Raw genomic sequence first — 16316 nt, 5'->3', positions numbered from 1 at the left:
TTAACATTAAGTGGGGTCCGTGTATATTAAAACAACCCTGTTCTTGTCTAATCGTTAGCCTCTATAGCCCTTAAAAACTAGAACCACTACGGGCTACTTTGGAAACAGGGGCCGATTTGCCCAGGGCACGGAACCCCTACGGGGAATTAATTGGATAATCGTTTCCCTAGGAGCTATTCTCCCATTCTTCCCTCAATTCATGTCGCTGTTTGGAAACATAGGCTGGGGTGCAGAACTACAGATTTGACAAGGCAACTCGCGGTTGGGGCAGCCCGCACGTCGTAATTGCAACCTATAGAACTTGCATGTGTGTTATGGCTATTGACTATGAGCTTGCTTATTCTAAGCATGTAATGTAAATTGCACAATGTTTTGAACTCCAAATAAACACATTCAAACATAGTTCATGGAAATATTCTGAAAACAAAAAACAAAGAAACAAAAAAGATGTTATACTTCAAAATATACTTCCTTAATCAAACTTCAAACATTCTGTAAGGCACAAACGTGATAGCTATTAAATAGCTCCCCAAGGAACTGATGAGCGACATCTCAGTTGAATTTATGCACCTTAGGTCCTAATTCAGTACTAATGAACTTAAGAATGAATCACAAACTTTAGTAATTTCTAAACAAATTTACAAGTTATTTTCAACAATTCAATGTGTCTTTAGCTTTCATATCGACCTCCAGTTTCAAATAATACCAAGTTGCTAGCTTCAGGTACGCCGTCTGTTGCAAACTAAGAAATTGTTAGTAAAAGGCAGACAAATTGACAGGCTAAAAGTCTGGACATCTTGTGCCACCTCAAAACTTAATTAGCTTAGAAAGGATGTGTATCAACAACAAACTCACCTGCACTGGATCATCCTGACCACATCTTATATTACAGTTTCCAATCGAACGAGGCTTTAGATCTGGTATATGAGAGCAATCAAATCAGGGAGAGAAGCAAGAACAAGAATGTGCACCAGCATTTATACTTTCAATTCCAGATAAGCTGGTAACACAATTTCAGTTCCAGATAAGTTGGTAACACAAGTATCTTTTACTGAATGATCAAGTACTGCCAATTGTAAACATTCAGGAAGGAGATAAATTTTAGCAACACCTAACAATGTGTTGTACTTATATTTTGTGGATACATCACCAATCAAATTTACTGACCATGGTTTCAAGGACAACAAAATATGCAGCTGACAGTTGAAAACATATGCATATATCATGCTTCAGGAGCTACACCAGAAATATCAACCAAGCAACAACTAACTACTCAGCCAAGTTGCCATATATACCAAGAGCATTATTGAAGTCTAAAACATTTAGGAACTTCTTGAAATTGTGAAACTTTTCAAACTCATAATGTAAAAAAACTACTCAGCTTAAGTCATAATAACAGCGCATTCAATAGCACACGCTACCTTAGGAAATGGAGCAACAAAACAAATAAGAGGGTATATGCTTGTAAACTCGATCCATGCTTGCAATCGAAGAAAGTTCTGAGATAAGACAAGCATCACACATATGTGTTGCCTCCGGGTCACTATCCCTCCTCTCAGGATTGGCCGCATAAAATCAGGAGTTCAGTTTCTTGTCAGATGTTGTACTGCATGAACAAAGGAGTTAGTGATGAATGAATAGAGTTCCATTTTTTGTTCTGAAAGAAAAGCCACATCTGTGTCCAGATTCATTGATGTAACCCATCAGGCGTTCCTGAACAACTGCATATTCCTAAACTTCTTCAGAACGCCAATTTCTTGCAGGCTAAACAGACGCGAAAATTCAGGTTTTTGTGATAAACAACTATTTCCCAGAATCACTGACCATGATTTGCTGACCATGAATCGGTTAGACAAGAACCACAAATTTTGCAATACCCAGCCTGCATACTTATGAGCATGAATAAAATTAACTAGGCAAATAGTTCTGATCGGGTAGACATATTAATCACAAATCTCGCAAAAATCACCGCACAATATCACAAGAAAAATAAGCAAGCATATCCTTTTCACAGCTTACCAAACAAGAACGATAGGGGCATACTCACCGCGCTTCAGTTGGACTAGGCATGGAAATAGGTCGATGGCGTGGTGCTTAGCCAGACGCAGGAGTAGGGAGGAGGATGCGGCAGCTCAGCGCCCCAAGATCTACAAGATTTTGCCATGCTGGAAGGACGAGGCTGAGGTGGAGGTGCTGCTCCGAGATGTGGATCTTGCGGCGGCAACGACACGGTCGCGATTCGCGAGAGATGAATCGTCAGCCATCGGGAGATGCACGCCACTTGCCAACCACCAGGAGATGCACGCTAGCAGCGATGCGCCGGCCATCAGCTGCCGGGGGAGATGGCGGCCTCGCGAGTCGCCACTTGGATGCGCGAGCGACGGGGTCGGGGAAGGGGAAATGCTCCCGGCCTCATGACTCGTGGAATTCTCCCGCGTGGAAAACGAAGGGAAGCAGGCAGCGATTCCAGGTTTGGAGTGCTTCCAAACAGCACGACAGATTACCCAGGGAGATTGGACCTGTTTGGAACAGTTTATAAGCTATTTACGGCTAAAATAAGCTGAAATCAATAGTTAAACGCTACGTTTTTAGCAGCTTATTTTGGTTATGTTTATTCCTACAGCTTCTATTTGTACTAAAAAGTAGAAGCTCAATCAGACCAGCTTATTTTAATCGTCATTTTTACTCTATTTATGTAGCTTATCTGGGAAGCGCTTTCCAGATAAGCTGTACAAACGGGGCCATTGTCACGTGGTTTTCTGTCCCAGGGAAAACACAGGGACCCGGCGGGATTTTTGGTTGCCAAAGTAGCCCTTAATTAACAGGGTACATGATTATTTCATGTCACTACGGTGTGCACCTATTGTGAAGTGTTGAGGGGTGAGAATGTGCACGATGACTGCAGGGTGGGTAGGTTTTGTCAGTCAAAATAATCGATGGATTGATGGAGTTATTACTTACCAACCATTCTTGCGGGAGTAATATACAGGACAGCTACTATCTGTCAAACGAAGCAATTGTCATGTTCGCTTCTGATAAGCCATGGTTAAAAGTACTGTTGACTGATTTATTGTGAGAGAAAAATATTGTTCGTTGACTGAAAAAAATATGGTTTATAAGCCAAGCGAACAGGGCTTTTAATTGGAAGCAATGCTTGATTAATCGGTGATTATTCCATTAATGGAGTCATTAGCTTTCTTGTGGGGAGTAATGCATGATAACCATTAAAATTTGAGCGGCTGTAGCTACAATAAAATGTGAGAGGAGAAAAAGCTATAGCGGTCTTTTCTCCTCTCACGTGTTGCTGTAGCTGTAGCCGTTGCGGCTGCACTCGAACACCCCATAGGGTAATGTCTGCTAATTAAAGGAAGTAATACCTAATTACTCTTTGATTATTCATTCCAGTAAGGCCAGTCTCAATGGGAATTTCATGGCCTTGTTACCCATGTATCCATATTTTGGAAATAGTATATAAGAGTTTCATCCCCATGAAACTCTCTCTACTTCCATGAAACTCTTATCATCTCTCTCTTTATCAATACGGTGCCATATCAGCCTATTTAATGCCCATGAAACTCTGATAAAACTCTATTGAAACTGGCCTAATGTCTCGCACCCGTTGCACCTTCTCCACTAACAAAGGCGCCCCTTGCCTGTCTCGTGAACACACCGCGCATACGCACCACCTCTCACTCTATGTTGTTGCTATCTCTGAGTTTCATAGTCTCACGAACGTCTGAGTGCACAGGCAACTTGGGAGACGAGGCCTTTAGAACCACAATGTTCGCCACGAACCTGTATGGGTGACAGGCTATCAGGCTCCTGGTTTGGCGTGAAATTTAAACTAAATTCCATACCAAATCATTCCAAAGCACATGGATTGAGCTTGCATGGGTTAACCATAGTGACTGGTGTTTTGTTGTTTTGAGAGGAGAAACTGTTTTTAGAAATTAAAAGTGTGCATTTGTTTGACAGAGGCCCAGAGCAAGCCCAGAGTTAATTCCAGCCAAGAATTGGCTAGGCCCAACAGACAACATGAGCCTACTTCACAGTCCACTCCTTCCATTTCCGGGGAAATAAATCTCCACAAATTTAAACACCAACCTCTGATTTCCTCTCCTCCGTGTCGCCGGCCACCCACTGATCCACCCGCTCGCTCCTATGGATCACGCCGCCGAGCACCTCGACCCCACCACCTCGGCACTCTCGTCCGCCTCCTCCTCCTCCGCCGTCGCCGAGGTAAATGCGTGGCTGGCCTCCCTCGCCGCGGAGGCGGGAGTCGCGGGCGGGGCGGTAGGGCGAGGCGGCGGCGGAGGTGCGGCGGCGGAGCTGTCGCTGGGGCCCGACCCCACAGCGCGCGGGGTGGCTTACCTCCGCGCGCTGGCCTCTGCGTCGCAAGCGCGGTCCCACGCCGCCGGAATCGCGGCTGCGGGGCTGCGTGCGCAGGCGGCCGAGTACCGCGCCGAGGCGGCGCGGTTGCGGGAGGCTCTCGAGCGGGCGGGGCTCGCGAGGGACGCGCTCCCCCCACCTGCAGTCGCGGCGGCACGAGCCGTCGCTGCAGTCGCTAACCTCCTCGCCATCCGTGACACCGAGATGAGCAGGTGACTCGTTGCTCTAAGGTTCCGCGAGTATCGCATTATCCAAACGACATAGCTCTTATTTTCTCTGAAGACGCAATGATTGAGAGATCTGTACTTCGGACGGGTACATATGTTTAGTGTTTGGAATTTTATTACTGCCATTGCATGAACGATGAATCTTCCAATTTTTTTTTAGAGTTTTAGGGCCATGCCTCGTCTTTCATAGAGATGAAAGGACAACAATTCAGATTACGCGCTGGCTTTAAGCCAATCATTTCGAATCCAGAACAAAACCAAATAAAGGGCTGCCTTACAACCATGACAAACTGCCAACATTTGTTACAAGAAGCCACATCTCTCCTCAACCTTTAATGCCCTCCAGCTTCTGATCCACAGAAATGAACAAAACCGATGCTTGACTGGAGGCACTCTGCTATTTTTGCATTTATGTTTGGTTTGGATCCACACTAAATTGAGACTAAACTAACATGACTTCATGGAACTCAAAGGTCAAAGCAAAAATATAAATTGGCAAACATGTAAAACTATGCCCTTACAAGAAATTTCTCTGAATGTATGTATTGTATCTGATTTAGCTGCTTTGTCATAAACTCTGAGGAAGCCAGTGACGTTTTGGTCTTTGGGTGGTATAGGAACTGTTATGTCATTCTTTTTTGTTTGGCATTTTTTTGACTATTTTCTAAAATATTTGTCATGCAGCTTTGTGGTGGCAAGTGCAGACTTGTCTTTGAGGCGACCAGAGGTGGAGGAGAAGAGGGACAAAGTGCATAAGGAGTCAAAGGCACTACTTGATTACACGCGGAAGGCCATAAACAAGCTTACTGAGCTGAAGAAGTGAGTGGAAACCTGTTCATTTCATAGTTGGAGTGCTCACTGTCACTAGTTACTAATCATTGTCACCTAGTTTTCTGTGTCAAACATGATAAGTACTTGTTGTTTCTAGGATGCTGGAGAAATTTAAAAATGATTTGGAGAAGCAACAAGTGGACCAAGTGGCGGATTGGCAAACAAAGCTTGTTATGATGGACTCCAAGGAGCGGCAGTATATCCTCCAAGTCTCAAATTATAAGGTGAATAGCATTTTGTATGATTTATATTAGGAGTTGGCTTTTGCTTGCGCTTCCTGTTCTTGATTTCACATGCTAGGTGTGGATGACAATCCCTAAACAAACTTGTGCTGATATTTTTCATTCGTAAAGAAACCTATGCTTGTTCTTTTTTGCTAGAAACTGTCAACTATTGCAATAACTAGTAAGCTGTCAATTTCATGTATTGGTTAATTATTAGCTACAGTAATTCTAATATACGATTGTTGATCAGAAGGTGCAACGCCCAAATCATTAAGGTACTTCTGGATTGTAAGAAGCTTTGATAGACTTACCACAGTTGTTATGCAATTATGTAGCCAGCCTTTCTGATTGAACTTTGTGTTTCAGCAAGTGTTGTTTGTTCAAATCTACGTTTGCTGGATTCGTTTCCTTAGTAGGATGGAACTTCTAGTTTTCAAGGGACATGCCTTTATAAAGTTGGGCTGAAGCAATGTGTAACTGCTAACTTCATAATTCTTGGCTCTATGTGCAGTTGAGCATATCCCTCGAATATATATGCTAAGCTACCTTCAGTCTTCCATGTAGACATGAGGATCTAGAGATGTATACGTTTGGCCGGATTGTTGGAAACAGGAATAATAAACATAATTTGTATAGGTTGTGAAGCTTTGAAATAATAATACATTTCTCCATTACATGTTTTCAATACCATGATTGATTATGGATAACAAGCTATGAACAAAGTCATAACTGCAAATTGAAAAATCTGACATTAAGATCTGATATTGTTACTACAAATAGGTTTTTACCACCATTTTAGAGTTGATGTGGTATTTGTTTTTCATTCTTACCAAGAGCTGCTTACCTCTTTGTAGGCCAAGTTGTGTGCTATTTGATAAAAAAAAATAAACAAAAAAAGAGACCAACCTAGGGGTAATTAGGTGGCATTTTATTAAGAAGAAAATAGGCACCCATATTCGCCTTGATGAGGACATTAACTTGGGTGGTCTAGGCATACATCCACACCCTTGACTAACTGACTAGCTCAGCTTCCTTGCTATTTGATACACACTGTTCTCTGATTAGCAAATCTGCTTCGACGCCTTACAGATTTGTTGTCTTCCTATCATTATCAGGCAATGCTTAATCGAGTGGGTTATACACCGGAGATCAATCATGGCGTGTTGATGGAAATGGCTGAGCATAAGAAGGATCTCGAGAGGAAGACAAAACCCATAGCCGATACATTAAGGAGCTACCAGGATTTACCTCCAGTATGCCTTTTGCCTTTTGTTTTGTTCTTTTTTTTTCTGATGGAATCCATTGCTAATTATTGGGTACTTTGGAAATTTGTAATCAGGATAAAGCTCTAGCTGCACTAGCTATAGAGGACAAAAAGAGGCAGTATGCAGCCGCAGAGAAGTACCTAGAAGATGTGTTGCAATCTGCTCTAACCACAACTGGCCTATAATGTGCATAGTTTTATTTGGTGTATCTTACATGTTGGCATTGATTAAAGGTGAATGGTAATTAACTTCCTTGTAATTTGTGACTTTCTTAAATAATTGTGTAACATCTCTATCTTCACCATAGAAATTAAGTTCTGTTGCAGTAATGATCTTAGCGACAACCAAGACACTCGCCATTGATCTTGGCCTGTTGTGTATGTGTGTGTGTTGCCTTAATGTGAATGTGATTTTGGACGACCAGCTTGTCTAGAGATGAGCTGTATGATGTTTTAATGGACATACAGTTGTGATAGCGTATGCATGTTCTTGTTTCTCTTGCCTTTCATGCATTATATCATATCCATACCAAATTTGTTTCTAGCATTGGAAAAAAACTCAATTGCTGAGGTTAACACTTTGTATTCTGTGATTTATGTATGATTAAATATTGTTTTTTTTAAATAGTGGAACGAGGGTAATAAATCTTTCAGTGGCATTAGATATTTAGTTCTAAAATTGGATCCCTTGATGCTCTAGCCCAGAGATACGCTCTTTACCAGATTTTGGCTATAATCATGGAAGGCAGACAAATTAAGGATAAGCGTGCCATATATTCCTGGGCAGATTTTTTGGAGAGACTGCAAATGATTTCTTCATGTGTCTACTTTCTCCAATACAAAGGCATGTTTCATTTTTCTTAATGCCATGAGAAATTTGTATTCTTTTTTCCTTTCACATTCTGTTTTTCTACAGGACATTGTTTGACGTGAAATTTAATTTTACTTATAGTGTTGCTTTGCATGACAACAGTTCTGTTAGAATTGTATTTTTCATTGCAGGAGGTAGATGACATCATACAAATGTGAAGACAATCTTTTGGGCACGAGCTCTACATGTATAAATGTGATGCACATCTTGTTTAAATGTTCTGATTACACTATTCTACCCCCTGATGCTAACATTTGTTCCTTGTCTTGCCTTAGCCTGTTTCCTGTAAACTGTGCGTGGTCTGTAATGCTATGTATAATGAAACCTCAGAAGCAAATATAGTAATGAAGAAAAGGTCTACAGGACTGCTGGTTATTTTCTTGTTGACATTTTTGTTGATTTAAGCTTGCTTCGTGTTCATGATTTATTCTTTAGTTTATCATTGTTGGTACTAAGCTGAAATTCTTTGTTTAGCATGTGATTTATGGAACATACAAAACTATAGCATTTTTTTTAATAAATAAGAAAAGCTTTCAACAATTTGAGCATTTTCCCCTAGTGCATTGCATAGTGTGATCTTGTTTCCTTCAGTGTTGGCTTTTAGATTTTAGTGGCAGGTACCAGGAAAATAGGAAAAGTGTGTACATCAAATTTTACAGAATATATGACAGCATTAGAATACCTAGATCATAGCCAACATAAAGAAGGTGTTGGAATGTTTCCCCACGGGGAGAAGGGATGGGGGGACTAGAGTTTGTCCCAGCATGATCTACTATTGCGATAAACAGTTTTTATTCTCAGAAGCCATATTGTAGGGACTTTGTTCATGGATCTTCAATGGAGTTGGAACTGTCCTGAAAATGTCATAACTAACATTATTCTGAGAATTCTCTCATGCCGTTGTATATTTTTCTTTTAGATATGGTCTGTTCATTGGGAAGTTTTACAGTGTGATTTCTAAACCTTCCTTTTTTCTTATCTTTCTTATAAAGGACAAAAACAAGCCAAATTGTCAGTGCAATTGCCCTTCCTTGCAGTAAATAGCCATGCCTGTGTATGAAGATACATTATAGAACTCTTATATCTGACTGAAACTGTTTTTATAGACAACTGTTACCTTAGTAATATCTGTGCACGTCTGATTAATTTGAAGTACTAAACTTTAATAATCTAGCGCACCATTATGGCTAGTGCATATCCTTTATATTGATGTATGTTTATAGGCTTTACCCCTTCTTTATTACAGACAAATACCTCCTTTTATTTTTTACATTGTTGAACTTTTTTTGGAAGTCATGTTAGCCTACCACAACTTGCTTAAAAATATAAAGTTTTGTTGTTGTCGGTGTATCAGTGTGGAAATGAGTGAAGGAAGTGCTCAGTTGATTAATATGCAGACCAGAAATGATACTGGCTGGCTCTGCTCCAATCCACTGATTGATTCATATGCAGATTACAAATGATACTGAGGGCTTTGAAACTTGTCTTTTCATGAAAACTTTGTGCGGCTGATCTCTTTAATATGTTCAAATTTATCTGTAACTGCTATATTCTCTGACAGTGACTGTTGTTTACATTGTGATTTGAGCTTCTTGGAAGCTGATATGTTTCTGGTGCTCATCCAAGCCATGGGAGGACGAGGGATTACATTTCTTGGCCAACTTTATTATCACTTGGGATTCACCATTTGCATTTTCTTTTGGCAGCGAGTCACAAATCTGTCTCACTATATCATGTTTCACTTTTGATTCTGCAGTTTTTCAGTATAATTTGTTTGTTACATGCACAGCAAACATATGAGAATCCATGATTTATTTTCCCTCCTAAGAATGAATGAAGAATACTATTTGCTATGATGATCATACTCATAATGAATGGACTACATCCTTCAGTACTCCTCTTACCATTCCTAATTTCTAGATGCTTGATGAATACTAACTTCTACTGTGCCCACATTCTGGAGGGCATCCATTAGGAAACCTCCTCGAGTCAGTGCAGTAGTCATATATCTTGTTTTTACCATTGACATCATTCAGTTTCTGCTGCCCCTGCTCATCCAACTCCTGGTTGAACCAACTGCTATCACCGGAATCCTGGCCGCAAATCCAGGCCCTATTGTATGGGACACAAGCGTTGGCGGTGTAGTTCCGGAAGAAGGCTGTGAAGGGCCCAAGGGACCAGTCAGTTTTGATGCGTCCGCCCTGGGTCGCCCAGTCGTTGGCGTCCCAGATGCTGGCATACAACCTCATAGGCTGATACAGCGGGAAGGGAGTGTCATCCCTCATCTGATTCCTCATCCACCGGATCGGTACGCCGTTAACAAGTATTCTGCATCCCAACAATAGGCAAATGATGGATTAGAACTAATTGACACCTTAGAAGCGTTTAGCAAATGTCACAGAGCTGCCAAAATGGCTGCTTAACATCACGGTAGAAACTAATAAGTTGAAATGCAGATCACTTACAAGATCATATGCGGGTTCCATATGATTGAGTAGGTGTTGAAGTCTTCAGTAGGATCGAACCAAAGACGATACTGCATCTCTCGGTCACCTTTCCTCTTGCATAGATGTTAGTGTGCAGGGTGTGGTTCACCAGTGGTGTTCCCCAGGAACTCAAGGTCAATCTCGTCATGGTATTGCCATGGCCCCTCTGTTACCATCTAGTATGTTTCAATTGAAATAAAGTGAGAGTAATGGTTAGGCTGTACGTGAAAATGATGATGGTTTCATTAATCACATATTTCTTGTTTAGATGACTTACATATACTGTGGTGACGGTGCCGGCTGAGTCCTTGGGGACAAGCAGTCGAGGGAGAGTGACACCATTTGGTGGCCGGCGCCGTCATAGAGCACCTGTGTGTTGCCCCACATCATGTCAACGCTATCAGCCATAGCCTGTTTGTTTGGCTGTGGCTTGTCGTAAACGATCGTAAATTTTCAGTCAAAACAGTATTTTTCTCTCACACAAACCAGCTAACAGTACTTCTTCACGAACCAGCAACGATACGAACCAGCCAACCGAACAGGCTGTCGCTGGTTGCTGGAGAGATGGCCGTCAGGCTGAGACAGAGAGCCGCTAGAGAGGCTATGCAGTAAGCCCTAGAGGACTGCCACGTGGCTTCAGGTCTAGTGGTAGTGAATGGGCACACCGTGACCGTGAGTGTGATGCATTTGAAACGATGATGTGGAGTTATATATAGACTCTAGCTAGGAAGGGATCGGAGAGCAGGGTGTCCAAGTCTGAATAGAATCTAACTAGGTATGGACTTTGTTTCTTGGATGGCATAATAAACTGGGCAGAATATATTGGTTGGCTTCTAAAGAAGCGCGTATAAAGATTCAACTTCAAGTACTGGAATTGAAGCTTCAGCAGGATAGCTAGCCGCCCCACGGTGCCTTCTGCCAACCTAAGCAGGCCAGGATGAGGGTTCATAGTTGCCTTGTGGGGGCAGTTCCTGTGGGTGGTATTACTATATATATATATATCCATTACCGTATCATATAAGCCATGAAATCTATAAATAGTCGAACTCGACGACTTGTCCAATCCTGAGGTTTGCTTATTAATTATTATTACCCACAACCATAATCCTTAACTTCTCCATATGACGTGGGATTAATTTAGTATAAACTTTTCCTACCAAATGACCCATAGTTAGGATTCTCATATGCTATAACCAGTGGTAGTGTTTTATTACTACTTAAAAACACTAGTAGAACTCTACCATTTTGGTAGTGACGCTCTTCAAACAAAGCCTGTACTGTTCTAAAGTTATGGCATATAGTAGTAACTTGTGGTACTGTCACTGACAATATGTCTAAGATCATCCCTGTTCCCTGCCCTGTAAATCATAACAGTGTTATAAAGTTATTGAAGATTTTCACTTTCCCTCATAATATATTTCAATAATGATATTGTACAGAAACCAGGTTTGTTATACGTGAGTAGGTTGCTGACAGATCTAAGAGGTTATTAAAAAGAATTAATTCCTCAGGTTTAGAAACTAATGCAAGTGTTGTTCAGAAAAGAAATCAAATGATGCGGAGTCAAACAGGCAGGCCACCTGACGATCACATGTCCATGCACACTGTATGACCATAACAGAGTTTTTTTATATCAACCAGTTACTGTTTATATTTGTGCACTGCAAACTTTTTCGGTCCCCGAAGAATAATAAACGTACTTTGAGGACACATTCAACAGACTACTATTCTCTCCGTCTCTGGAAAAAAATACGTATTTTGATATGTGGATATGTGATAAAAATAACTCTTAATTTTTATAATATGTTGTTATTTGCTAAAAAATCAATACCATCTTAGAACCACTTTGAATACAAATATATTGATGCAAGATTTATATCCTCAATCTATATATAATTTGACTAATTGTTAGCCAAAGTTTGTGAGACTTTGACTTTTCTCAAACAAAATACACATCATTATGAAGGGAGTCCTTTTGTATATATGCCAATAGACATAGAAATTGCTTCTATTTAATGTTGAGATGACGTCTATTATCATTTCAGGCTTATGTTTGGCTTCTCGAATTACGAAGCACACATGGCATGGATGATAGCAAATCGCAATGCAGTAAATTCATCATAATTTGTGTTACCAACCACTGCTAAAAATAGAGACATCATCACTGCCTATTCGTATTACAAACTGGCGGTAATAGTCCATCATCACCACCTGTTGTTGTGATGAACCGACAGTCATGAATGTCTCCTCATCACCGCTGACTTGCCATATGAACCGGCGGTGAAAAAAGTTTTTACCGCCGGCTTGTCGTATGATCCGGCGATGACAACCGTACTGCAGCATAATAACATTCATAACTTTTTGATACAAAATTAGATGAATACAAACTTAATATCAGATCTACAACTTTGTAGTTGATGATTTTTTTATTTAAAATTGTTTATGGTCCCAAAATTATGTTTGAATTTCTTATATTTTGAAATTCAATTGTTTTAAAGTGTCCAAACAAGCTCAGATGGAAAAATGACCAGAAGCAAAGTTGTAGATCTTAATGAGATATACAACATTGCAGTTGACAACTTTTTCATTAGAAATAATTCATGGTCTCAAATTTCTATTTGAAGTTCTAACATTTTGATATTCAAATTTTATAAATGATCTTGGATGAAAAAATGAGAAAAACCAAAGATGTAGATCTTGATGAGATCTACAACTTTGTAGTTGACAAATTTTCATTAGAAATCATTTATGGTCTCAAATTTCTATTTGAAGTTCTAACATTTTGAAATTCAAAAGTTTCATACGACCTCAATGGCGAAATGACTGAAACCTAAGTTGTAGATCTTTGTGAGATCTACAAATTTTTAGTTGACAACGTTTTCATTAGAAATCATTTAGGGTCCCAAATATTCATTTTAAAATCTAGAAAAGTGAATATGAGGGGAATGAATATGCCCTTTGGACACAAGTGACATTTGGGTGGAGTGGTTAGAGGAGCTATGTGCAAGGCCACAGGTCTTATGTTTGAATCTTGCCGCCACATAGCATGCGAAAAACCACTGGTGATAACATATTTATCACCGCAGTGATGACCATGTCATCACTGTCTATATATCATAGTTGAGGGCCAAAACCGGCGGTGATGAGAGGTTCCGAACCGGCAGTGATGATGTTTCTATAGTAGTGTAAGCACTTATTTATAGTTATAATATATTAATATCTAGAGGGGATAAAAATTGAAAAAATAAATAAAAACAAACACACATCTGGTCACTTGGGACGCAACAAGAGGGGATAAAAATTAGAAAAAAACTAAAGGATGCATGTCACACCCCAAATTTTTCATTTTGGATGCTGAATAGAAACCACTAAATAAAATGAATGATTTTATTATTTGGATAAAATTTGTCAACATTAGTTTAAATTTTCGTATACTTTCATTATAGAAAATTATGATGTTTCCAAATCTTTCTCAATGAATTAAACAAACTTTTGTTAATGTGGTGCTTATTAGTTGCTTGATTTTGGTGGTTTTGAGTGTGCTAAGTTTTCAAAATGCGTTTAGATGTCAACCAATCCTTCACGGGAATTTTCTAGATTTTTCAAGAACCTTCTCTTCCTAGAGCTTAATCCAATTTTTGGATGCTCTAAAATCCCTTTTTGTGATCTCTAAATATTTTATTTGGATTCGTCATCCCTCAATTTGTCTGTAGGAGTTTTCCTTGAAATTTTCAAATTTTTAGAATTATTTTTTCAGGATTTAAAATGATTTCAGTTTTTCTGCAATTGTTTTGAACTGAAAATAAATTTGTGAAAATCCTGAAATTAGATTTTTTTACCTACCCAAAACTCAAGACCTATATATATATTGACGATCTCCTCAGTGCACCCTTTCTAGAACTATGATCTGTTTTCGCAACCACCGCTCCTATCTTTCTACATCTAAAAGCGAAGTTTGCGTGATGAATGTTGGCGTTTCTTAACGTCACTATTAGGAGTATATCCCAGCAACGGCGCTAGAAATGCCTGTTAATGATGGTTCGTAAGTGTGTATATAGGAAAGGGGATTCCGCAAACGCACAGAACTATCGTGTAGCACTTCGCTCGGTGAGTACCGAGTGTCGAATTTATATTTTCCCAAAAAGAAGGCGGTTAGGTGTGTCGGGAATTGTGGCTAGGTAGACTAGGTAGGTTGGTTTAGCAACATGGGGGTGATGAGGGTAGTATGGATGATGGACGGAAAAAGATAAAAAGGGTTTTGATCACACAAACAGAGGTAACTAGAAGTGTAGTGTAGCTGAGTGTAAGAAGTCGAGTATGTAATCTTAATGCAACTAAAGTAACTTAATAATAGTGAGAACGTCCTTATTACGAGGGGCGTACTTGCGTTGGGTTTAACCGAACACGAAGCACAACGAGCCCAACATTTTAATAACTAGACCCAACATGATGGAATACAGAGGAAGGACAAGTTTGTCACCACTTGCCAACTATCACAATCTATCCGGAGATCTAGCCATACCTACAGGCAAGATATAGCCTAAGCACCATGCTTAATTTATAAACTCGCTGTTTCGATCCGATCTATGGTGAAATGAGATCGAAACACCCTAACCAGACGGTAGGACAAGTACAAACGATGAACGAACTAAACACTAAGATAATAATGATGCAAATGGCAAAGGACAAGCACCTAGGCTCAGTAATGATAGACAATAGTAAGACAGGACTTGAACAAAGCAAAGTTATATTACTGAATAAAGTACTTGACAAAGTAAAGTACTGATCAAAGTAAATGCTAAAAGAAATATTACAAGAGGAGCTATTCTAGACCAGAAGACTCTTCTGGACTCCTAGGCAAGCTCCGCTCTACTCTTATCAGTACTAGCTAGCTACTACTTCTAAGCTACTACTCTTGGAGAGCTTCTGAGAGCGAGGAACAACTTGGAATGCTTGAGAGCTGCTGAGTGATGATCTCCACCGAGCACCACAACCCCTTTTATATTGTGTAGAGAGCATGGGGGTACTTGTAGGTGAAGATGAGATGGTTTGAGGTGACTTGGCCGTCGAGCGACGTCAAGGGATGTCGGCCGACTGTCCATCCCACCGCCTTGCCATCCAACAGTGCTAGATGGCTCTTGGATGGCAGTTGCATGGCAGGTAAGTCGGTTTCCTAGCTAGTGATGTGGTTTGATTGTCGGTTTTGGTCCTCCAAGTGTATGATGGTGGGCCCGTGGATTCAAGGCAGCTCAACATGCACCTTTGGATCAAACCCCATGGATCAATGCTGGAGAAGCAATGAGGAGGCTTTCACGTGGATCAGTGACGTGGCAAGGGGGGTGGGGCCGTCAGCCAATGTTGACCATGGTCGGCCGACATGGCATGTGGGCCCACGGTCCTCCTGCCACATCCACTTACCTCCTATGCTTCATATTTGTCCATTTTTATGATTTTTCCTACATACAAATAACTTTTCCAAGTACAAGTGGAACTAGGTGAGTTATAAAGAAAAGATGGCACATGTGATGTTTTTACTTGATTTGGGTGGAATGTTGATGGTCAAAGTAGGTGTTTTGTGACCATCAACAACGAACTTTTCTGGCGATCCTTCGGTGAGGTTTTTCTATCATGTCCTTCGTCCTCCATGAAAACCGACACCACACCAAGGTTTGTCTCATCGTCCTCTACACCAGCACGCTTTTTGTTTCATGAATCCATCACCATTTATTGGTGTTTTTTTCTTCTCTTCCAAACTCTGGCTAACTCCGTTGGAGAGCTCGGAGCTTTGAGTCTGCCCGTCCCGGCCTTCTCCTCACCTTGCGACTAGGGGGTTATCTGAACTTTGGTTATACTTGAGGGTAGTAATTTAGACTTTTTCCTTTTCTTCTATGGAACAATGATGCTGTGTTTTATGATCAAAATGTTGTACAATATATTTAAATCAAACAATTCTACTCAAAACTCCAGTATTTAGGACTTCAAACTTGTTTAAGGCATTCTACTGTCATGAGCCAATTTATATGT

The 16316-nt window shown here is 40.4% G+C and overlaps 1 protein-coding gene, 1 long non-coding RNA gene and 1 pseudogene across 2 annotated transcripts; 1 reads left to right on the top strand and 2 right to left on the bottom strand.

Moving 5' to 3' along the window:
* Positions 1–394: 394 nt before the first annotated feature.
* Positions 395–2420, bottom strand: LOC136501717 (uncharacterized). Its single transcript, XR_010770352.1, has 4 exons — positions 2048–2420; positions 1422–1606; positions 856–917; positions 395–732 (listed from the first exon to the last, which is right to left on the bottom strand). It is a non-coding gene; the product is annotated as an uncharacterized lncRNA (long non-coding RNA).
* A 1678-nt stretch (positions 2421–4098) lies between these two features.
* LOC136501646 (AUGMIN subunit 1-like) lies at positions 4099–7414 on the top strand. The gene is made up of 5 exons (XM_066497156.1): positions 4099–4601; positions 5301–5435; positions 5545–5671; positions 6787–6924; positions 7011–7414. Exons 1-5 carry the CDS (start codon positions 4162–4164, stop codon positions 7119–7121), a joined length of 951 nt encoding a protein of 316 aa, XP_066353253.1. The 5' UTR covers positions 4099–4161; the 3' UTR covers positions 7122–7414.
* Positions 7415–9740: 2326 nt separating this feature from the next.
* On the bottom strand, positions 9741–10700 carry LOC136499702 (xyloglucan endotransglucosylase/hydrolase protein 20-like; annotated as a pseudogene).
* Between the last annotated feature and the right edge of the window lie 5616 nt (positions 10701–16316).

This window comes from Miscanthus floridulus, chromosome 13 (assembly GCF_019320115.1).
Source record: "Miscanthus floridulus cultivar M001 chromosome 13, ASM1932011v1, whole genome shotgun sequence".
NCBI lineage: Eukaryota > Viridiplantae > Streptophyta > Magnoliopsida > Poales > Poaceae > Miscanthus > Miscanthus floridulus.
This window is presented reverse-complemented; position numbering and strand designations above follow the sequence as displayed.